We start from the raw sequence: 19,581 nt of genomic DNA on the forward strand, positions 1-19,581 counted from the left end.
TATCTGACTTTAAACAACAATTAAGTGTAACTATTGAAAACACCTATTATTGAAAGAGACTACTGTCCGAAGAAACCTCATCCCGGGGAGGGAGGGCGGTTATGTAATATTCCTTAAATGAAAACCAACGCGTGATTTTGAGGCGCGTCTTTCTTTTTTTTTTGCAGATTTCTTTTTCTATTTCTTCCAATAGTTATGGTTCGTGTCGCCAAAAAGCAAGATACTCCAGAAGAAGATAGGCTTGTTTCAAAGTTTTTAAAAGAAGGTAAGAAAAATATAAAAATAAAAGACTATACCTCTACCACTTGGGGCACTGTTTGAGATCTATAAAGGTGGCCTTGTGGCAGAGGTGTAGAGGCAGGAGAGAAAAAATTTTTTTATGATAGCTCATATTCTTGAATAGAACCAGTTCGTCATATCGAAACTGTTAAGACCAACTGGAAAGCAGCAAATATACCAGAAGACATTCAAGTTCATTCTTTTTATGTAAGATTTGACTTTTTTTGTGCCTGATTATTATGTATATTCAAAACGCTTTTATAGGCAAAGCTCAAGGAAGTAAAGCAAGCCATTGATGAATATATAGAAGGAGAATATGAATCCTACAAAATTGATCTTGCCGAAAAGTAAGTAAGGCTCAATTGAGCAAATCAGACTTGTTATTAAACATATCTACTTTTAGTGAAAAAATTGAGACTGTTCGCAAAGAAAATGTCTTTGGAGAAGAAGTGACAGAGTCTGAAATGGATATCATTCAAAAGCGTGTGGCTCTTCAACAACGCCAATTCAAGGAATTTGAACGTAGAGAGCATGCGCGTAAATCTAAAAAGATTAAGGCAGTGTACGACTATTTGACTGATGAAGAAATAACTGAAATGCTACAAGACTGCAAAAATGATGAAGTAAGAAATTACTTTTTTTTTTTTTTGTTTATAAAGACTAATTGTAATTAGGAAGAAGTCATTGTTCGTCTTACTCAGCCTGGGTATCTCTCTAGTGTTCGTAAAACTATTGCAACTAAGCATGCTCCTGAAGTTGAAACCTCGCATAACTCTATGAGTGCTGAACAACAAGCTGCCTATAAACAACTTTTGAAGAAACGTTCAGAGACATTGAAAAAGACAACCAATGAGTCTGCTAAAAAGTATGTAGATACATATATGTGTGTGTGTACTCATCTGATAATAGACAATATCGCATGGGAGGTCGTTTAGGTTTAGATGAAGCACTTAAGCAAGTTCAAGAGAACCAAATTGATCCTGAAAAAGCATTTGAAGGCTGGTCATCGGCTCGTATTCGTGCATACCAAATGATTGATGAGAATCCCAACAGTTACTACTATCGTTTTAACGCACCTGGAGAAGAGCAAAGAAAGGGTCAATGGGCACCTCATGAACGAGAACTTTTCTTCAAGCGTCTTGAAGAAGTGGGTGCCAATGGTCAATGGGGCATATTTGCTATGAAAATTCCAGGACGTGTAGGGTACCAATGCTCTAACTTTTACAGACTCTTGATTGAAACAAATGAAGTGCAAGATCCAAACTATGTCTTGGATGAAAAAGGCAAAGCACATTACTTGTTTGATAAAAAGGGAGCGGATGGTAGTACTGAAAAGACATTTAGAACACACAGTAAGCATGGTACAGGGCGTGGCTCAGGCATTGCTTCCTCTTCTTCGACGACAAAGACAACAAGAAGAACAGCATCGGCTTCAACAACAACAACAACAACAGCAGCAGCAGCAGCAGCAGCTAAAAAATCTAAAACAAGAAAAAGAAAGACAAGGGGCTGGAATAGTGACGAGGATGATGATGATGATGAAGATGATTTTGAAGATTATAATGATAATTCTGGTACTTATACCTTGAGTACTCGCACAACCCGTAGAACAAGAGCTAGAGTGGAACCTGAAAATAATGATACCAATAACATGAACGAACAAGTAAACAGTAATGAAGAAGAGTATGAGATGGAGGAGAGTGAAGAAGATCTCAACTTGGATAATCCTCTACCTGGTTTTGTGGATCCTATTACCCTAGAAGAGGTTGTAAAGCCAGCTATTTCTACATATGGTCATGTAATGGGGTAAGTCTGGTTATACTTGACAATGACATGCTAACAAACAAACAAAAAAACAAAAGTTACGACAGCTGGGTTCGTTGTCTCACTAATTGGGAAGGCAAAAAGAACATTTGCCCTCTTACCAAAAAACCTTTAACAAAGAGAGATTTAGGTAAAGTTGTTTCTTGTTGATCGTATCACTCACTCTTTCATAGTTATCTTGACACATGAGAATATTGAAGAATACAGAGACAAAATCATTCAATAAAATATGTAAATAAGCACAGTGATATGCATAAAAAAACAAATTTGGATAAAATTGTAATTGTAGTCACTTGAATAGTAAAGAAGTCATCTAAGCAATTCCTCTCACATGAAATGAATCTGTATAAAACAAATGAGAGCTCTGGTGTAACAGAGTCATAAAATGTCAGAAGGCTCTTCGAAATCATCATTGATGCTGTTGGGGAAACTTCATGTTTTCATTTGTATTTTGAACTCTTCTGAATGCGAACATTTTCTTTCTCGAGCTTCTATTTGGAGTTTATTGCCGGTTTTGAATCCACAACTTGTTGTTTTCACTGAGTACTATTATGGCATTCAAACGCTTTCTGCTACGTGCTATTGTTGCCGTTGTTATTTTGCTTATGAAAGGCATTGTCGTACAATCTTGATGAGAAGAATACATGCACACCATCATTGGATGTTAGTCTTATAGGTAAGACTCAAATTTGAATCTTATGTTGTTTGGCTTTCCTAAATAATAATTTCAACAAGTCCTAGACTCTAATAATATATTTTTTTTTTCATTATTATGTTCAATACCCCCATGTTGTTCAAACTAAAGAACAATTTAGAATGAAAACTATAATTCACGATTAGTCTTGGTTCAACCAAGCCCACTGAAACATGACTTTTCTGATATAAAAGGTCTTTTCTAAATAAAGTGTTAGACCTACTAAACAAAAAAACACAATTGCTATATAACGATACTTCTTCTGTTAAAAGATCTTTTTTTAAAAAATAATAGTCGTATTTTAACGGTTTTATTGCATAATTTTTTTTTATTTTACTGTAAAATATTCAAGAGTACGTTATTTCGTGTCCTTGTGATCATATGTAATTTTTGAGAAACGCTTTTTCCACACGAAGATAATGAATTTGAGCAATAACAACTTATAAGTTATTTCATAAAAAATAAGTACAAGAGGAAAAAAGAAAGAGCAGTTGATTAGTGTAGATCTATTTATCGCTTGTATTTTATCAGTTGACCACATTTGTAATGATGAACAAATTGCTATTGTTGTTTATCATAAAGAAAGCTTCAAATGTATATAACATTTCATTTGTAACACAAAAGGGTACTCAGCTGTGTTTCTTTAATTCATTTATCTTTTTATAAACATTTGTTTATAAGAACAAGACAGATGCTTTTTATAAACTGCACGATGCAGAATGAAGAAACAGCAATATCTAATTTAAACCAGGCATTCTGGAATAGACTGCGATGGTTTAGCAGCATCTTTAACAAGTAATAAGCAGCTTTGATAGCATAATAAACATCGCCAAGCTTTTCGGTTTTATTTTTACAAATATCTTCCGTCTGGCCAGTGCTGAATAGCTCATACTAACTGTCTATAGAGCATCCCAGTGCTTGGTTCAATCGACAAGTCCTGCTTTCATTTCTATTGTCAGTGCACTTCAAATCAACAAAAAATTCAGAAGAAAATTTCTAAGCAAAATTCAAAGCATGAAATCTTCTCTATTGATCAAAAAGATATAGTTTATACAAGAACGATCAGCTTGATGTTTTGAATTCGTCTAAATTAAATTCGAAAAAGCGAGCCATTTGGTTTCCTTTTTGAACCTAACATATCCCAAAAAAAAAAAGCAAACAAGTCCGACCACCTTTTTTTCAAAAATATTGTCCAAGTGACGATAAACCACTGCATTCCTTTTTTCTCCTTTATTTTCTTTCTTTAATAATGAAACAGAACCCTCTTCTTATTCCAGAGATAGCACGACTTGTGTGCACTTTTGTTCATTCTAAAGACTTGCTTAGCCTTGCACTGAGCTGCCGAGTGCTCTACCACGCGTCTTGCTTTCGGCTATGGAGCACATTAAATCCAAAATCACATAGAACACTACGAAAAATTAAAAATACACTAGATAATACTACATTTTACAACAAATTTGTATCAAAGTTATGTCTTTCAGCCAAAGAAGACCACCTTGAACGCTTTTTTTTTGATTGTTTCTTGTTTCCAAACCTAAAAGAATTGGAATTCTCGAATGCTGCAGCACAAGATCACATCGTTTATCCAATCATTTCAGCGGCTCAAGGTTCATTGTATTCACTTGATTTGTCCCAATGCTACTGTCTTTCAACAATGACCATTAGACCGTTGCTAACAATGCCACAGAATCAATTAGAATCATTGGTGCTATATGGCTGTGGAAAAATTGATGCACAAGTACTTGCCAATGTGATACATCGACATGCTGATACACTTGTACGTTTGAGACTCACAGACATCAATGATACCATATTGGACGCAATTCAAAACTGTAAGAAACTAAACGATCTTGGCCTTGAGCATTGCACGACATTGTCCAATTCAGCTTTGACCAGGTTTTTTATCAATTTTGTCAAGAACAAGGTACAATTAAGCCATTTGCGATTACGTGACATTGACAACCTGACTTCAAGTCATTTGAAATTGATTGCTACTTCAGCCAGTCATTTATCACTTGCTCGTATCGATATGAGTGAATGCAACCAAGTCAAATCAGACGGCGTATGCTGGCTGGCAAAAGAGTGCATTCATCTCACTAACTTAGCTTTGGCGTATCAAACGGGCGTTACAAATCAAGCCATACAGGTACAGTCATAAAAGGAAAGCTATTTACTCACCTATTTATTCTATTAGCTGTTTATTAGTAACTGTCACCAATTGACACACGTGGACGTTTCTGGCTGTCGACTTCTGACTGATCATGCGTTTATCCCACTTATAAATGCAGTAGATGATAACCTGATGAAAACTACACTTGAAACTTTAAATCTCAGTGGTTTAGACTCAATATCAGCTACACTGATACACCAACTGTTAAATAAAGTTTATTCACTGCAAGAATTATGTTTGGGTGTTACATACGATCTAGATGAAGCAGATCGCATTCTCGACGTAGTAAACAGTGGAGGAGAAATACAATTCTTTATAGACTATTATACCATCTATAGATTACCGGCATCAAAGAAACAAAAGACAAGATTAAGGACACTAAGTCACCATGAAAGAAGCACAGTTTTATCAAATGATACGAGTGTACCTATCTTTTCACTACCATCTGCATCCACTTGGAATTTACCACCACCCGTTTTCCCATTATAAATTTTAGAGCGACTATTATTTTAATAAAAAAAAAGAGTTTGGGAGGAGTGGGGGAATATGTTAGGAAGTATATTATTATAAAAGAAAGTTTTGGACATCTAGTGTTGTGTAAAGAATAATGCAAATGAATATAAACAAAAAATAAAAATAAGGGGGTTTGCTTAACCACCCTTACCGTGAATAGAGTAAACAAAGAAGAGAACCCAAGCACTGATAAGAGCAGCAATGAATATACCAACTGTGAAATAGTTGAATTTCTTGTAGGGAGTCTCTGAATAAGGATCCTTGCCTCTGGAAGTCAATTCAAGTTCCTTGTCATTAATTTCTTGCATGCGAATAGTACGCTTGGCACGTCCAACTTCCAATAGGTTACCATAAAAGTAGAATTGGTTGAACCAAAGAAGCAGAATTAAGACAAAACCAATGCCGGCCAAAATAATAAATGTCAACATCACATTAACATAGGATTGACCAGCAGTATTATCTTGAACTACACCGACAGCAACATCAAGAATAGATGTACCAATATTGTTTGAACTCTTGTAAATACCCAAACCAGTACCAATATAGTCAGAAGGCAAAAGCATACCAATAGAAGTGATCATAGAAATAGGACCAAAGGCAAGAGAAATAGAATAAAAGACCATACCAACAACAGCATCTACATAGGTCCAGCCTAATAAACCAGAACTGAGAATCAAAAAGATGGAAGAGATCAACAAAATAATGACACGACAGCCGTAAAAGTCCATGATAAAACCTAACACAGGTGTGGCAACAATGGGAACAGCTTGAGAAGCACTGGCCTTATAACCTGCCAATACATCACTGGTACCAAAGTGCTTAGAGATCAAATCAGTGGCAATGGTTTGGAAGGATGACCAAACAGCAGCATAAATAAATTCAATCAAGATAATATGCCAAAAAATAGCAGGGAACTTGAAAATAGAACGCCACTTAAAGGTTTTTTTTCTCTTAAGAGTTTCTTTTTCTTTAGCTGTCAATGTTGCTTGACCTTGAAGGTAACGCACCACAAGAGCATAGATAAGGTTCATGGCGATGGAGAAGCAGCAGAGAATGAAGGATAGCCAAAATGACCATACCCAGTCACCACTTGCTTTGGCAACTGAATTGGCTACCAAGGTACCAAGAAAAGTGGAGAGACGACTGATAGAAAGTTGAAGACCGATGGCAATAGACAAATGACGGGTACGGAACCACTTTGAAAGCAGAGATTCTTGCATTGTTACAATGAGACCACTACCAATACCAAACACAACACGTGCAACAACCATGAGTGCATAAGAGTTATACTTTGCAGATATGGCAGTCAATAAAGAACCGAGAATAATCATGAAGTTGATGGCCAATGTGCCCCATACAGAACCAAAAATATCAATAAAGATACCACCTGCAATAGGGAAAATGGTATTGATAATGGATACAGCAGCAGAAATGACACCGTACTGAGTATTTGTGATAGCAAGATTCTGTTGTATGTTAGTTTACATGTCATATATATGCTAGAATACTTGCCGAAACAATTTGCTTCTTCATGGCAGACAGAGCACTTGCAGAAAAGTGAGAACCAACTATGAAGAATAAGAGTTAAATATCTATATCATCATTCAATTAAACACTTACAAGGAAACAGAAGAGCAGTAAGCAAAGCGATTAGCTTGTATTTCCATGGTGCATTTGCAAGAGCAGTGTCACCACCATAAGTTTTGACTTCTTCGCTTCTGTCTTCTTGATAATCATCTTGTAAATATTTTTCGTTCGAATCTACCGCCAATTTCTCACTTTTGTTATCCATGATAATAGAGATAATAAGTAGAAAAACAAAAGAAAATAAGGAAAAGAAAAAAAGAGACAGAAAAGCAACGTTATTTATATTTTCTTTTCATCTCGAGCGGGAGCAATCAGTGTTACGCATAGAATCTGATTAACCTGGTTGAAACGGATCCGAATTACTGCTATTTCATGGTTACAATTTCGTCTATTCATTTACATGATTTGCTTCGTTTTCTATTTCCACTTGAGCTAGAAGAATAGAGATTACATTCAGTCGCAATCAGTTTTATTTGTTGTCGATTTTATAGCCGATTTATCAGATCATACATGTATGTCGTACTAGTGTCATCTCGCTATAAACGGATGTTTGTAAAAAAAAAAAAAAACTTAAAACTCTAAAAGAAAAGAGTTTACCATATTTATGTTTGTGTGTTATGTTCCATGAAAATGTCTTTTTACAAAGTAGATGTGCTTTTTCTTTTAAACACATCAACTAATCGATGTAGATCTGTAATTGCAGAAATTGAAATTTTACTGCTTTAAATCAATATAAATAAAAGATTTCTTTGGTCACTAATACATTAAGCGGGACATCAATAGTTTATAGAAATCTAAGAAACTAATTCTGTGGCAATGTAACATGCTAAAACAGAGAAAGATGTCGATTTATTATCGGTTCAATTATGATTCAATAAAAAAATCTGATTAGAACTAGTTACTGTATGTATTTTTAATTGGTGTACCATAGCCATTGAGTAGAAAAAAAGAAAGAAAAAGAGGTCCAAGTGCCTATGCATTATCTGATCTAAAATGCTACCCCCCTGCGATAATCAAAATGCGAGAGGATCTTTCTTACTCTTCTATTGTCAAAATGTATTACATTTGTCCTATCTGATTCTATTTTTTCCCTGGCTTCCCAAGTTTAGGCGTTGCAATTGCTTCAATAAGAGAAAAACAAAAAAAAAAAGGATTCATATAGTTTGGTACTTGTTGTCTAAGGTTACTCAAAAAATAGAAATATTTTATTTACATTTGGTTTATGTCTAGTTCTTTTTAAGCTACTTTTGTCTGACGAGCGTGATTCAGGTATTCTGATAAAGGCTTGATCTTTTCAGGTAACCACTCGCTGTTATAGATACACAAGACACGGACACGCTCATTATAATACAAATCAGGTAGTAATTTTGGTGTAATCAAAAAGTACCTGATAATGCGTAAGCACAAATCGCTAAAATGCTCAGGTTAGAAACTTACTGCGAAGTGCCAGGTCTGCTAGCGCCCTTGACAATCTGTTCGTGGATCATACGTTCATTTCTAGGATCCATACCTTGATTGATTTCATCAACCACACGGAAAGGAGATTTGGCAAGATCTTGCAAAGACATCAAGTAAAGAATAGTGGTGACAGATCTTTCACCACCTGATTGACGTTGACCAGTTAAAAGTTGGAGCTTCTCGTTATCTCTAAACTTTACATAGATATTAATACCCCATCTGTCAAAATCAGGAGACTCGTCAACGCTGATTTGACCTTCACAATGAATACCTAAATAGAAAGAAACTAGTCAGCATTTGGACTCTATGTAATTAGTTATTACGTCTAAACGCAGCTTGAAATTTGACATTGATTCGTTCTACCAATTCTTTGATATGAGGAGCCCATTGATCCTATAATGAAGCATGTTAAGACACAGAGCAATTGTTGTTGTAGGCTCTCACCTTGATGGTAGAAATCTTGTTTCTGAAAGTTTCAAGCTTCTGCTTGTTTTGCTCCATTTTAGCTTCCAGTCCTGCAATCTATTCAACAAGGTCAATATAATATACAGTCAACTTTTAAGTAACTTACTTCTCTTTTTCTTTCTTCGTAGTGCTTCATGGCATGTGGATTGGCAAAACGAATGCCTTCAGCTTTACCTTTTTCTTCTGCAATTTTAGATTCAAGGTCTTCAGAGGTAATGTCCAATCCACCTTCTTCTTTCCATTTGGTGACAATTTCCTTGAAAGCTTCATCCAACTCCTCGGGTAGTTCGTGACCAGCTTCTTTACATGCTTCCATAGCTCTCCGTGTCTCTTTTTCAGCTATCATGTAATCTTTCTTTGCAGCTGACAAGTTTCTCTCTGCACCTTCTAATACACTTGCGTGCTCCTTACGGTAGTTTCGAGCAGCGGTATGTTTGGCGTCATAGAAAGCAGATTCAATATGAGCAATGTTTCGTTTTTCATAGAGTTTGATGCACTCAGCAAGTGCTTGTTGATATCGATCAAGAACCCTTTCTTCGTTTTCCAACAGACCTTGAATGGATTCTTCAAGTTCCCGAATTTTCCTCTTGTCTTCTTCAGGTTTCTTTTTAATTCTTCTAATTCGGATCTGGTCATTTGAAGTCTATGCTTAAACTTTTCGTATCTTTGAAGTTGGATTTGAATATCTCTTTTACGAGCTTGTAAGTCCTCTTTCTTATGTTTGAGTTCTTCAAGTAATTGTTTAATGCGATCATGCTCAACATGTAGTTCTTTAATTTCTACATCAGTTTGTTGCATATTGCCCTGAATTGTTCTGATTTGCTCAGTCAGTTGTGTTCGAGCTTCAACATCCACTGCAATACAAAAAATATCGTTAGCATGACAACATTTTGATTGTGTTCTTTACCTGAATTGCCCAAGTACGTAGCAGGACGAACAGAGGTAGTGGTGGTTTGTTTACTTTTTTACCATAAATACTAGTCTTCACATTGTAAAAGGTTTGGCCAATAGCAAACTTTCTGAAAATGTTACTGTTCACAATATCCAATTCCCTTGAGCATTCAAGAGCAACAGGGATCATATTGATATAGACCTCATTACAAAGAAGACGAAAAATTGGGTCAGGACATTGAATTAAATCACTGACAAAATAATCCATTTTGTATCTTTCCTTGAGTTCAGCAGGTGTTAAACGTGTTTTGATGGCATTGTCTGGAATTTCGCCTGGCCAATTAATACTGACACTCCATTTCATTTTTTCAAAAGCATATGCTGCAAATTTGACATAATCTTCTTGCTTTTCACAAATAAAGGTCTAAAATAACATGAGGATAATGCAATTATAGTTTGTCATTTTACCCTAAAATAAGAATTTCTGGGACCACCTAAAGCACTCTCAACCAAATCAGCATATCTATCGTCTTTCAAGTTTAAGTGAAGTACTAAGGGTTCGTAAACTCTTCCAGCAAACTGGTCCTTATTTTGTCTTAACCATTCATAAGCTGCAATTGTATCGGGAAATTCATGTTTTAGTTTGGTGAGACGGACTTTGGTTATGTTTTCAAGCTGTTGCTTCCTATTAAATAAATAAGCTTAACTCCGACTTTGCTTTACTTACTCTTTTATCTTGCTTTCTAAATCTCCTCTAAGATTGTATTTAATCTGGTTCTTTTCTCGCACTTGCTGCTGGATATCCGATGACTGTAAATGCAGCTTGTTTGATTCATTATTAATTTCTCTCTGTTGGTTTGTTAGAAACAGTTTTTGAAATGAAATAAAACTCACAATGCCTTCTTCAAGCTCAGAGGTATCCCCTGAAGGTGGGGTTTCCAATTCTTTTTCCATATATTCAATTTTTTTAATGCATTCATTGATTTGCTTCTCTCTTTCAGGCAACTTTTTCTTGTGTAAGTCAATCTCCTTTCGAGCAACAGTAATGTTTTCTCGCTATTCAACCAAAGTTAGGTTGGAACCTTGTATAGCTATTAAAAATACTTACGGCAGCTTCAACACTTTGCAGAGTGCTTCTTACTTTGTTAAATGCCTGTTTGTAGTCCTTCTCGGCATCATTCTTTTTCCTGGTACTATTCACTTTTTCAATTTCGGTTTCCCTAACATAAAAGTGTTCAATCTAAAGTCGTTACATGTATGATATTTACTTGTAAAGATTTTCTACAGGAGCAACTTCTTCTTTTGCTTTCTTAACTTTTTCTCTTTCGTTTTGATATGCCGCTTTAGTTCTTTCAGCTCTTTGATTAGCATCAGTATATTTGACAAGAGGAATTTGAGCTTCTAAGAGCTTGATGCCATCTTCAATCTTTTTTCTTGATTGCATTCGAATAACGTCTCTTTCCAATTGTTCGTTTCGACTATTGAGAGCTTTTAAATGACTGAGATCAGATTGATGTTGCTATAAAGAAAAGAGTTAGCATGCATAGTATGTGGCCATTACTACCTTTATCAATGACTTTTCTTCAAGTCTTAATTCGACCAAATTCTTTTGCATTTCATGCAAATCACTCTTTCCAGCTGCAATTTGAGTTCTTTCTAAAAGTTGAGCAGGAGATAACTACAAGAGAATATAAGATTTTTTTAAGAAAAATCAACAGACTAGAGTACATGCCTCTGCAAATTCAGCAACACGATCTTGAGGCAAGAATTGACTATAGTAGACATATAGTTATAAGATATGGTTTAGGAGAAAAGCCTACCATAAATTATCGACTTGAATATTGAAGCCATGAATGATAGCCATAACATCTTTTTGAGTAGAAGTCTTGTCTAAACTTGAGGCATTAATTAATCATGAAGACAGGGTATGTATATGTACCATTAATTCTCCAGCTAGTCGCATTATTAGACTTTCTAAAAGAACGTTGAATAACAACATTTCTGACATTGACTTTTTTAAGTTCAATTGTAACAACAGCTTCGTCTGCACCTGTCTTGACAAACTCGTTGATGTTTCTTGCTCTTCCCAAAAGAGAAGGAGAACCACCTAAGCCTAATGCAATAGCACAGACAATGGTGGATTTACCAGTACCATTAGGACCAATGATCATATTCATTTGAGGGCCAGGAAATATTTCACAATAATCATATGTAACAAAGTTTCTCAATGTTATCTTAACAATGGAGCCTTCTACAAAGCTACAAGTGTTCAGTTAGCATACTGAATCTTTCTTTGATGAAATACATACCCGTCTTCACCTACTAACATAGGCTTGATCTCTTCTATTGACTTATCTTGATCCATAATAACTGGTGTGCCGTTGCTACTTTCTTCAGGTTGATCATCTAATCTCATGCGCTTGCTAGAGGAAGGAATAAAAGGAAGATCGCTTTCCTCATCCTCTTCTGAATCGTTTCTTATTCTTCTTTTAGACATATAGACTATTGAACAAAAAAAAAAAGATATAAAAAGAAACGCGTCAAGTCCCACCAATCAAGTAGGCGTGTAAAATGCAGAATGGCCTTCTTTGTTTGATGTGCTCATTGTGGCACACACACACACATATATATATATATAAACAAAAGACAATTATTCTTTTTATTTAGTTTTTAGACAATATGGATTTGATAGACAATAACAAGCAGCTCTTTAGATGCGTCTCAATCAAGAAGGGAAAGAAATCATTAAAGTTTCGTCGTTGCCAAGTTAATCAATAATAAACTAACAATATGCTGGGGGAGCATTGACATATGTGATGTTTGCACTTTTAACTGCTTCTGAATATGGAGGAGGAATGTCTTGAACAAGTGCGCTATCAGGCTCTTGAATTGTTGATGGGCTTTCAAACAGATGTGAAGTAGATAAAGTTGAAGTTGCCATTTTGATGTATTCATGCAGAGAATTACGTCGATTGGTAGCATTTTTGCAGTTGAAATTAATATCAATTCGAACATCATTGCCACTTTGGATTGATCTTATGTCGAGCCGTGACCTCTTTGAGTGTATTCGAGTAAACTTTAAGGAAACAATGTTTGACAATTCTAGTTCACATGTATCAAATCCATTAGTAGAATTGATATCTGATGTTTGAGCAAGAAACACAAGCCGCTTGTCCGTTAAATGGACTGACGCTACTGAACATTCTTTGTAGGATAGGCTTGTGCTTGTGCTGTGGTAATTCAAGCCATAATATACAATTACTTGGAGAGAATCTTGATTGAAATAGAAGCTCTCATTGGCTCTTGGGGCTGGTGTCCGAGAAACAGGAAGAACATTTCCTGCTGGTGATGTTCTTGTAGTGTTTAAATGAACATTTGTTGTATTAAACGATAGCATAAAGACAGATAAAAACAACACCCTTCCATATTAACAGACCTTTGTATTAAGGTGCAGGTAGACTAGGGTTTTAGATATTTTTGGTTTTTGTTTAAAGAGGGGTTGTTTGAGACATAATCTCTATACAAAAGCGATTCACACTCATATCACTTTTTCCTTCATCAAATACTGTTATCATTGTGCAATGATCTTCATTGTCGTTTTTCATATAAAGATGTATCAGTACCTTCATGCATCCAAAATATAGCAAATCTTATTCGATAGTACAAGAACAAGAGTTGTGATGTATTTTAGACTATTTAAAAATACTGTCTAGACTCAAGCAGGTATTCTTGGCTTTTTCAAAAGAAGAATTATAGAAATTGAACTGACAATCACTGATCTAGTACATTACAACTTTTGATCGACATTCAAAACAATCACCCAGAAAAAAAAAGAAGCTTATGATGCTTGGCAAATGCATAAACAAAAGATCTATTGTATCTATGCATATGCCCATTTGACGTTATTGCACTATCATGAGCTTGAACACAGTATCTCAATTGACTCTCATTACTTTTTAAAAGATACATATATGGTAAAAAAACATTCAGGCCTGTTTGCAGCAATATTTTTTGGCTTCAAAACCATCAGCTATGAACTTGCTTTTACCTTGTTTAATCGCATAACGATTCCAGAGCCTTGAGAAAAGTTGAGTAGATTATTTTAGTATAAAAGGATGCTGATCCTCAAGTTGCATTCCATATCGAATCAATATGAAGTTTACAAACATTTTACTCTCTACTGCTGCTCTCTCCACCGTCTTTGTGGCTGCTGCTCCTACTGGTGAAATTTCTCGCTCTAATTCTATGTTAGCCAAGGAAGAAAAGTGGGACCATGACAAGTACAACTATGAAAACAAAGAATGCAACGAATATGATCAAGACGGTCATAAGCAATGCAAGGACTATGAAAGCAAGAAGTACTATGATGAAGACTACGAAAGCAAAGAATACAAGGATGATCATAAGGATGAAGACTACGAAAACAAAGAATACAAGGATGATCATAAGGATGAAGACTACGAAAACAAGAATGATGATCACAAGGACCGTCAAGTAAAGGACTATCGTGGCAAGGACGGCCAATACAAGGATCGTCAATACAAGGACTACAAGAACAAAGAGAGTGATGACAAGAAGGGTGATAAGAAGGATGAAGACTGTGAAGATGAAGAGAACAAGGAAAAGAACAAGGAAAAGAACAAGGAAAAGAACAAGGAAGAAGACAAGGAAGAAGACAAGGAAGAAGACAAGGAAGAAGACAAGGAAGAAGACAAGGAAGAAGACAAGGAAGAAAACAAGGAAGAAAACAAGGAAGAAAACACGGACTATAAGGACCAAAACAAAGATGAAAATAATGAAGAGAACAAGAACCAGAACAGCGACTACAAGTATGAAAATAAGGACTACAAGAGCAATGAAAACTACCACGGCAATGAAGACTACAAGAATGAAAACAAGGAGTACAAGTACGAAAATAAGGATTACAAGGGCAATGAAGATCCCAATGACTATTAATACCTGAAAAGCAAAAATATTCTCAATTATTCACGGTAGCTCTGTAACGCATATCACTTTATTCTTATAGTCATTCAACACTTGTCTCAAATCCACAAAAAAAATTGTAAAACTCTCACAAAACTCTCAAAAAAAACACTTTTTTTCTTCTGCATTACAGCTCTACTATACAATAAATTTTTGCTTTATCTTTATTTTGCATGTCATCGATGCAATAGTTCTTGAGTGCGTGTAAAAGCTTTCTTGCATAATTTTTTTCGCCGTTTTTTTAGATCCCCCATAGCTATCTGAAGAAAAAATTCGCTTCTTAATTTTTATTACTACCAAACATAACATGAATAATCCTACAGGTCACAATAAACTGTATAAAGTAGTAAATCCTCTTACTAGAATCCCGTAAAAAGTTGACAAGCAGGCATTCAAAGCAATTCTCAAGCAATTCGCAACTAACAATAACTTCACTATTGTCATCAACAAAGCTGACAAGAATAGGTTGAATTTCAAGTGCATTAAAGGAGGCAAATATAAGGATAGTCTAAAATTGGGTGATTTGGAGCGAAAAAAACTTGCTTTCACTGCCCGAAATGAATGCCCTTACCTTCTGAGACTCTCTAATCTCAAAAATGGAGGATTTAAATTTCGTTCTGCCAGAAGTGAAGAGGAAACTTTTCACAACCATCCCTTGGATGAGGCCAATTTGCTGAATACGCATAAAGGTCGTTACAGTAACTTGGAAGTTGAAGAGATTAGAGCTATCAGCATTGAAATTGATCAAAACTCCAAAGCTCGTGACATCCAAAAGTCAATTAGCATTGGAAATAAATACAACAAAGTAACTGTCCACGATGTAAACAACCTCAAATATTTCGCCAAAAAACCAGAAGCCATATCCAAAGCTTCTGAAATAGAAGCAATCAGATTGATTGAGGCAATGGAGAGCAAAAACTTTGTTCTTGCCTATCAATTTAATGCAGCTAAGTTTTTGAACGGCATCTACTTACCAACAAAGCAATGATTAAGAGAACGAAGCAGTTCACAGAAGTTGTAATCATCGATGCCACCTATGGAACCAACAATCTAAAGCTGCCTCTCATCAGTACATATGGAGTAAGCAACTTAGGCGTCATAAGACTTGCAACTTTTCCAAGTGTCTATGCATGGGTTAGCGATGAGAAAGAGCCAACGTATAAATGGTTCTTGCTGACTTTGAATGATGTCTTCAGTGGAGTTCTCAAAAATTCTGTTTTTGTCATTGACAAATGTCAGGCTTTGACGAATCAATTGGACATAGTGTTTGAAAAAAAATAGTGAAATTCTTTGTCGTTTGCATTTATCAAACAGCCTCGATGATCGATGCAAGCTCACAGTGTTTAAGAATATCGAAGCTCGGGATAAATTTAAGCAGCTTATTTTTGGTTTGATGTTGAACATATGTCTATTTTAAAACAGACTGATGATTTTTTGTTCGACAAGTCTAAATTTTCTAATGAAGATCAAAGAGTTGATTTTAAAAAATATTTTGAAAAACAATGGAAGGTAACTATGCACAAATGGGCTGGCTACTATGTTTCAGGACTTCAGCATATGGGATGTACTACAACTCAATGCGCAGAAAGTGGTCATGGCGTATTAAACCAAAGAATGAATGCAGTCAAACCTCTTTTGCTTGCTTTTTTTGTGATGAAATTGAAAACAAGAGAGAAACACAGTGGATGTGTTAGTGGGCCGTGAGCCCAGATTGCAGCATTTGCTCGGCAAGATTAGTCATAGAGCACTAATCATTCTTCGCTGGGAACTCAATCAAGTGGGCAGTGAATTGAAGCTGAACCAGCACTACGCCTGTAAAAACAGAGCGGTGTATGATATGCTTTTCCAGCACGATCTTTTGAACCTTGGTTCGACACCATTAGAAATGGAGAAGATTCCTCGTCGTTGGTGGATCATTGACCAGGCAATTTCCTCTTCTTCGTCTACAAGTAACCCAAATGCATTGATTTCCGAGCCAAAGCCTTGGATGAAATATGTTTTTGCACTTGAGCATACTTTCCGGCTTTGTGAAGGAAAATACCAGAAGATGTCAAACTTAATCAATAGCATTAATGACGTTTTAAGAAACAGTGAAGAAGATCTACAATTCGAGAATAGTGAGGCGTTTCTTTCAGAACTAGCTGAACATTCAAACATTTACCTGAAGTCATCTTACAAGATAAAAACTCCAGGAAGAAGAAGAAAATCACGCGCCTTTCTTCTTTAAAAAAAGATTCTACTGAAACTTCTTTTCGAAGACAATATTTCTCGCTGCATAAAGAACGACTTAATTTTGAAGAAGGCGAAGAAGGCGAAGAATTGATTGAAATTAAAGAAGATCAAAAAGTCAGAGAAGTGATTGAAATCGAAGAACATGAAAAAAAAAGAACTTGCGTACATTTTTGATAGAAACGCTAAGCACTGACAAACCCAAAAGATTAGGACAAAGCCAAAAAAAGAAAGTTTCAAGCTGAAGAAGTTAAAGATGACGACTTCAGTTTGAAATACCAGTATGAAGCATTCATTCCAAGAAAAAGGGCACGAACAATGACAATGGCTACACTTCCTTTCAGATTGCATGAAAGCAATCCTTTGGATGATGTTGTGCAAGCATTCGATCCTGAAGGTGATGGCTATTGTGGAGTGAGATCTGCAGCTTTCCTCGCTTCTGGAGAACAATGTGAATTTCCAGCGGTCAAAATTGTTATGTTGAGTGCGGTAGACAGTTTGGAAAATACCTATACAAATTGTTTTGGTGTGAATGTAGATCGACTTCGTAAGACACTTACAAAAGGCATTGATCTTGATCCCGTAGATGTCAAGAAACGTGATAATGATCCCGAATGTTTTGGTATGAAAAAAGGGCTTGTGCCTCATCACACAGCTTGAACAGCAGGAGTTGAGTATTGGTTCAACAGTCCCGATTGCTCCCAAGCATTAGTCGACGCCTTTGGCCGACCAGTTTGTGTGTGCCCTCTCCCTACAAGCAAGAATAAAGCAGAAGGAAGTAAAATCAGGCCAATGCCTTTAACTTTCCTCCCTGTGAACTTGCCAAAAAATACATCCATCAAGCCTTCACCTATGCATTTGCAGAATGTTGGACAAGTGCATTGGGGTGCTTTAAAGATGAAGCAAACATTTAAAAAAAATCCTCCTGCGTACTATTTGTGTTTCAACCTACAAGGTAAAAAAAATGACTTTGTTCGCTATTGGAACAGATGGGGTCAGTTTCCAAAGTAAAAATAAAATGTTCATTAGCTATTCTTCGGGCTACCGTTTTTTTTTTTTTTTTTTTTTTTTTTTTTTTTTTTTGGAAGGGGAGGAGGATATAACTGTCGAGGATCTAAAAAAAAAAACGATGGCCCCTAAGAAAATTGTTTTTTTTTCCAGTTTCGTTTAACAAGATTGTATGCTTTCTCCGCGAGTAAGAAGTGGCTGCTTTCTTTATGAGCTTATCTTGGAATAGCTTTCAAATTCCAACATAAATATCTGTTAAGACACTTCTTTAAACTAATGCATCTGTAAAAGGATAAAGGCAAGAAATAGCATCTATCTTACCTAACAATTAAAGAAAGTGCTAGTTTGCTTGAAAGATAAGATACTCGTGTACCACAGGATTAAAAGTGATAGGTAAGCACAGTTAACACAAAGTCTAGTCATTACATGCAAATACATGATATTTCATATGTGTTTATTTCAAACAGTTGTTTGATATTTGCTCAAAATATACAGGCAAGAATTAGGATCATGGAATGATAGGTTCTCAATGCCATAATCTGTATAACAATAAACGGCACTTGAATTGGAAAAGTACAAAATGCATCTTTGGTCCTGCTTTATTTTTGCGCTTTTTATTTTATTCTCACACAGTTTATCATTATAACTATGGCCACTACAGTACTCAGTAAAGACGAACAAGAGAACCTTTTCAAGTTGGCATTAGAAGGTAGGGATAAAAAAATAATGGGCTGTATTCTTATCTTTTATAGCCAAAGAGACCTCATATTCCCCTTATTCCAAATTTAGAGTCGGTGCTGCACTTATGACTGAGGATGGAAAGATTTTTAAAGGTAAAACAATCAGTTGACGCGTAGTAGAAGAGGAAAATTTTTGACAAAACTTATTAAATAGGTTGTAATGTCGAAAACGCGTCATACGGTAAGTTCTGTTTTCTTTTTACAATAAACAACTTGTTTGCAAGCGGGGTGATATGACCTTATTCTTACTTTTTCTAAAGGTGCTGCTATCTGTGCTGAAAGAACTGCATTTGTCAAGGCAGTGGTATGAATTGATTATAATGGGTGTATACATGCGCTAATATATATGTATATATATATGTATAAAGAGTGAAGGTTATAAGAAATTTCGTGCATTGGCTGTGTCGACTGATCAGACAGAATGTATTTCTCCGTGTGGTATTTGCAGGTAAAACCCCCTCCCCGCGAAAAAACATTTGATACTCATGTAATATACAGACAGTTTATTTCAGAATTCTGTGCAGCAGAAATGCCTGTATATTTATTGAATACAAACGGCGAATACAAGGAACTCACAGTGGGTCAATTATTGCCTTTTTCATTTGGCTTGGAACAAGGTCAAAAATACCTTTTTTAATTTGATTACTTCATCATACCTGATGCTCCTGCTGTTACAAATCTTGCCAATAAACCAGTTAAAATATCTCTTCTTTGATCCATGCTCAGCTTTTGAAATGCTG

General features: G+C 35.7%; 8 protein-coding genes across 8 annotated transcripts; 5 read left to right on the forward strand and 3 right to left on the reverse strand.

The window, feature by feature from the left end:
* Positions 1–124: 124 nt before the first annotated feature.
* B0P05DRAFT_7135 (uncharacterized protein) lies at positions 125–2,369 on the forward strand. Its single transcript, XM_051583838.1, has 8 exons — positions 125–265; positions 410–486; positions 544–626; positions 683–902; positions 954–1,144; positions 1,189–2,085; positions 2,142–2,233; positions 2,277–2,369. Exons 1-8 carry the CDS (start codon positions 196–198, stop codon positions 2,327–2,329), a joined length of 1,683 nt encoding a protein of 560 aa, XP_051439768.1. The 5' UTR covers positions 125–195; the 3' UTR covers positions 2,330–2,369.
* Positions 2,370–4,826: 2,457 nt separating this feature from the next.
* B0P05DRAFT_576666 (uncharacterized protein) lies at positions 4,827–5,456 on the forward strand (the record flags this gene model as incomplete). Its single annotated transcript, XM_051581720.1, has 2 exons — positions 4,827–4,943; positions 4,992–5,456. 2 exons carry the CDS (start codon positions 4,827–4,829, stop codon positions 5,454–5,456), a joined length of 582 nt encoding a protein of 193 aa, XP_051439769.1.
* A 91-nt stretch (positions 5,457–5,547) lies between these two features.
* B0P05DRAFT_501884 (major facilitator superfamily domain-containing protein) lies at positions 5,548–7,290 on the reverse strand. The gene is made up of 3 exons (XM_051575462.1): positions 7,101–7,290; positions 6,993–7,048; positions 5,548–6,946 (listed from the first exon to the last, which is right to left on the reverse strand). Exons 1-3 carry the CDS (start codon positions 7,270–7,272, stop codon positions 5,618–5,620), a joined length of 1,557 nt encoding a protein of 518 aa, XP_051439770.1. The 5' UTR covers positions 7,273–7,290; the 3' UTR covers positions 5,548–5,617.
* Positions 7,291–8,303: 1,013 nt separating this feature from the next.
* On the reverse strand, positions 8,304–12,378 carry B0P05DRAFT_567692 (P-loop containing nucleoside triphosphate hydrolase protein; the record flags this gene model as incomplete). The annotated part of the gene is made up of 17 exons (XM_051581151.1): positions 8,304–8,454; positions 8,505–8,796; positions 8,849–8,918; positions 8,970–9,047; positions 9,097–9,486; positions 9,543–9,844; positions 9,960–10,305; positions 10,350–10,566; positions 10,609–10,730; positions 10,776–10,937; positions 10,990–11,101; positions 11,150–11,400; positions 11,446–11,559; positions 11,602–11,653; positions 11,702–11,771; positions 11,821–12,140; positions 12,191–12,378. The coding sequence occupies 17 exons, from the start codon at positions 12,376–12,378 to the stop codon at positions 8,304–8,306; spliced, it is 3,237 nt and encodes a 1,078-aa protein (XP_051439771.1).
* Positions 12,379–14,033: 1,655 nt separating this feature from the next.
* On the forward strand, positions 14,034–14,837 carry B0P05DRAFT_567693 (uncharacterized protein; the record flags this gene model as incomplete). Its single annotated transcript, XM_051581152.1, has 1 exon — positions 14,034–14,837. The coding sequence occupies one exon, from the start codon at positions 14,034–14,036 to the stop codon at positions 14,835–14,837; it is 804 nt and encodes a 267-aa protein (XP_051439772.1).
* A 334-nt stretch (positions 14,838–15,171) lies between these two features.
* On the forward strand, positions 15,172–15,852 carry B0P05DRAFT_582677 (uncharacterized protein; the record flags this gene model as incomplete). The annotated part of the gene is made up of 2 exons (XM_051582193.1): positions 15,172–15,233; positions 15,330–15,852. 2 exons carry the CDS (start codon positions 15,172–15,174, stop codon positions 15,850–15,852), a joined length of 585 nt encoding a protein of 194 aa, XP_051439773.1.
* A 1,023-nt stretch (positions 15,853–16,875) lies between these two features.
* On the reverse strand, positions 16,876–18,171 carry B0P05DRAFT_7647 (uncharacterized protein). Its single transcript, XM_051583853.1, has one exon. It carries the CDS (start codon positions 17,739–17,741, stop codon positions 17,088–17,090), a length of 654 nt encoding a protein of 217 aa, XP_051439774.1. The 5' UTR covers positions 17,742–18,171; the 3' UTR covers positions 16,876–17,087.
* Positions 18,172–18,525: 354 nt separating this feature from the next.
* Positions 18,526–19,576, forward strand: B0P05DRAFT_7551 (cytidine deaminase). The gene is made up of 6 exons (XM_051583851.1): positions 18,526–18,810; positions 18,854–18,934; positions 18,996–19,022; positions 19,102–19,145; positions 19,210–19,289; positions 19,340–19,576. The coding sequence occupies exons 1-6, from the start codon at positions 18,750–18,752 to the stop codon at positions 19,476–19,478; spliced, it is 432 nt and encodes a 143-aa protein (XP_051439775.1). The 5' UTR covers positions 18,526–18,749; the 3' UTR covers positions 19,479–19,576.
* Positions 19,577–19,581: the final 5 nt, after the last annotated feature.

The sequence above is a fragment of the Gilbertella persicaria genome, assembly GCF_025201335.1.
Source record: "Gilbertella persicaria strain CBS 190.32 chromosome Unknown B0P05scaffold_1, whole genome shotgun sequence".
NCBI lineage: Eukaryota > Fungi > Mucoromycota > Mucoromycetes > Mucorales > Choanephoraceae > Gilbertella > Gilbertella persicaria.

Excerpts from the sequence above, each read along its gene's own strand:
- B0P05DRAFT_7135 (XM_051583838.1), top strand. The coding sequence starts at position 196 with ATGGTTCGTGTCGCCAAAAAGCAAGATACTCCAGAAGAAGATAGGCTT. Across the intron at positions 266-409 it reads TTCAAAGTTTTTAAAAGAAG|TTCGTCATATCGAAACTGTT; the intron begins GTAAGAAAAATA and ends GAATAGAACCAG. Across the intron at positions 903-953 it reads AAGACTGCAAAAATGATGAA|GAAGAAGTCATTGTTCGTCT; the intron begins GTAAGAAATTAC and ends AATTGTAATTAG.
- B0P05DRAFT_501884 (XM_051575462.1), bottom strand. The coding sequence starts at position 7,272 with ATGGATAACAAAAGTGAGAAATTGGCGGTAGATTCGAACGAAAAATAT. Across the intron at positions 7,049-7,100 it reads TACTGCTCTTCTGTTTCCTT|TTGGTTCTCACTTTTCTGCA; the intron begins GTAAGTGTTTAA and ends TATTCTTCATAG. Across the intron at positions 6,947-6,992 it reads TGAAGAAGCAAATTGTTTCG|AATCTTGCTATCACAAATAC; the intron begins GCAAGTATTCTA and ends AACATACAACAG.
- B0P05DRAFT_7647 (XM_051583853.1), bottom strand. The coding sequence starts at position 17,741 with ATGAGGCACAAGCCCTTTTTTCATACCAAAACATTCGGGATCATTATC.
- B0P05DRAFT_7551 (XM_051583851.1), top strand. The coding sequence starts at position 18,750 with ATGGCCACTACAGTACTCAGTAAAGACGAACAAGAGAACCTTTTCAAG. Across the intron at positions 18,811-18,853 it reads TTTCAAGTTGGCATTAGAAG|CCAAAGAGACCTCATATTCC; the intron begins GTAGGGATAAAA and ends TATCTTTTATAG. Across the intron at positions 19,290-19,339 it reads TCTCCGTGTGGTATTTGCAG|ACAGTTTATTTCAGAATTCT; the intron begins GTAAAACCCCCT and ends TGTAATATACAG.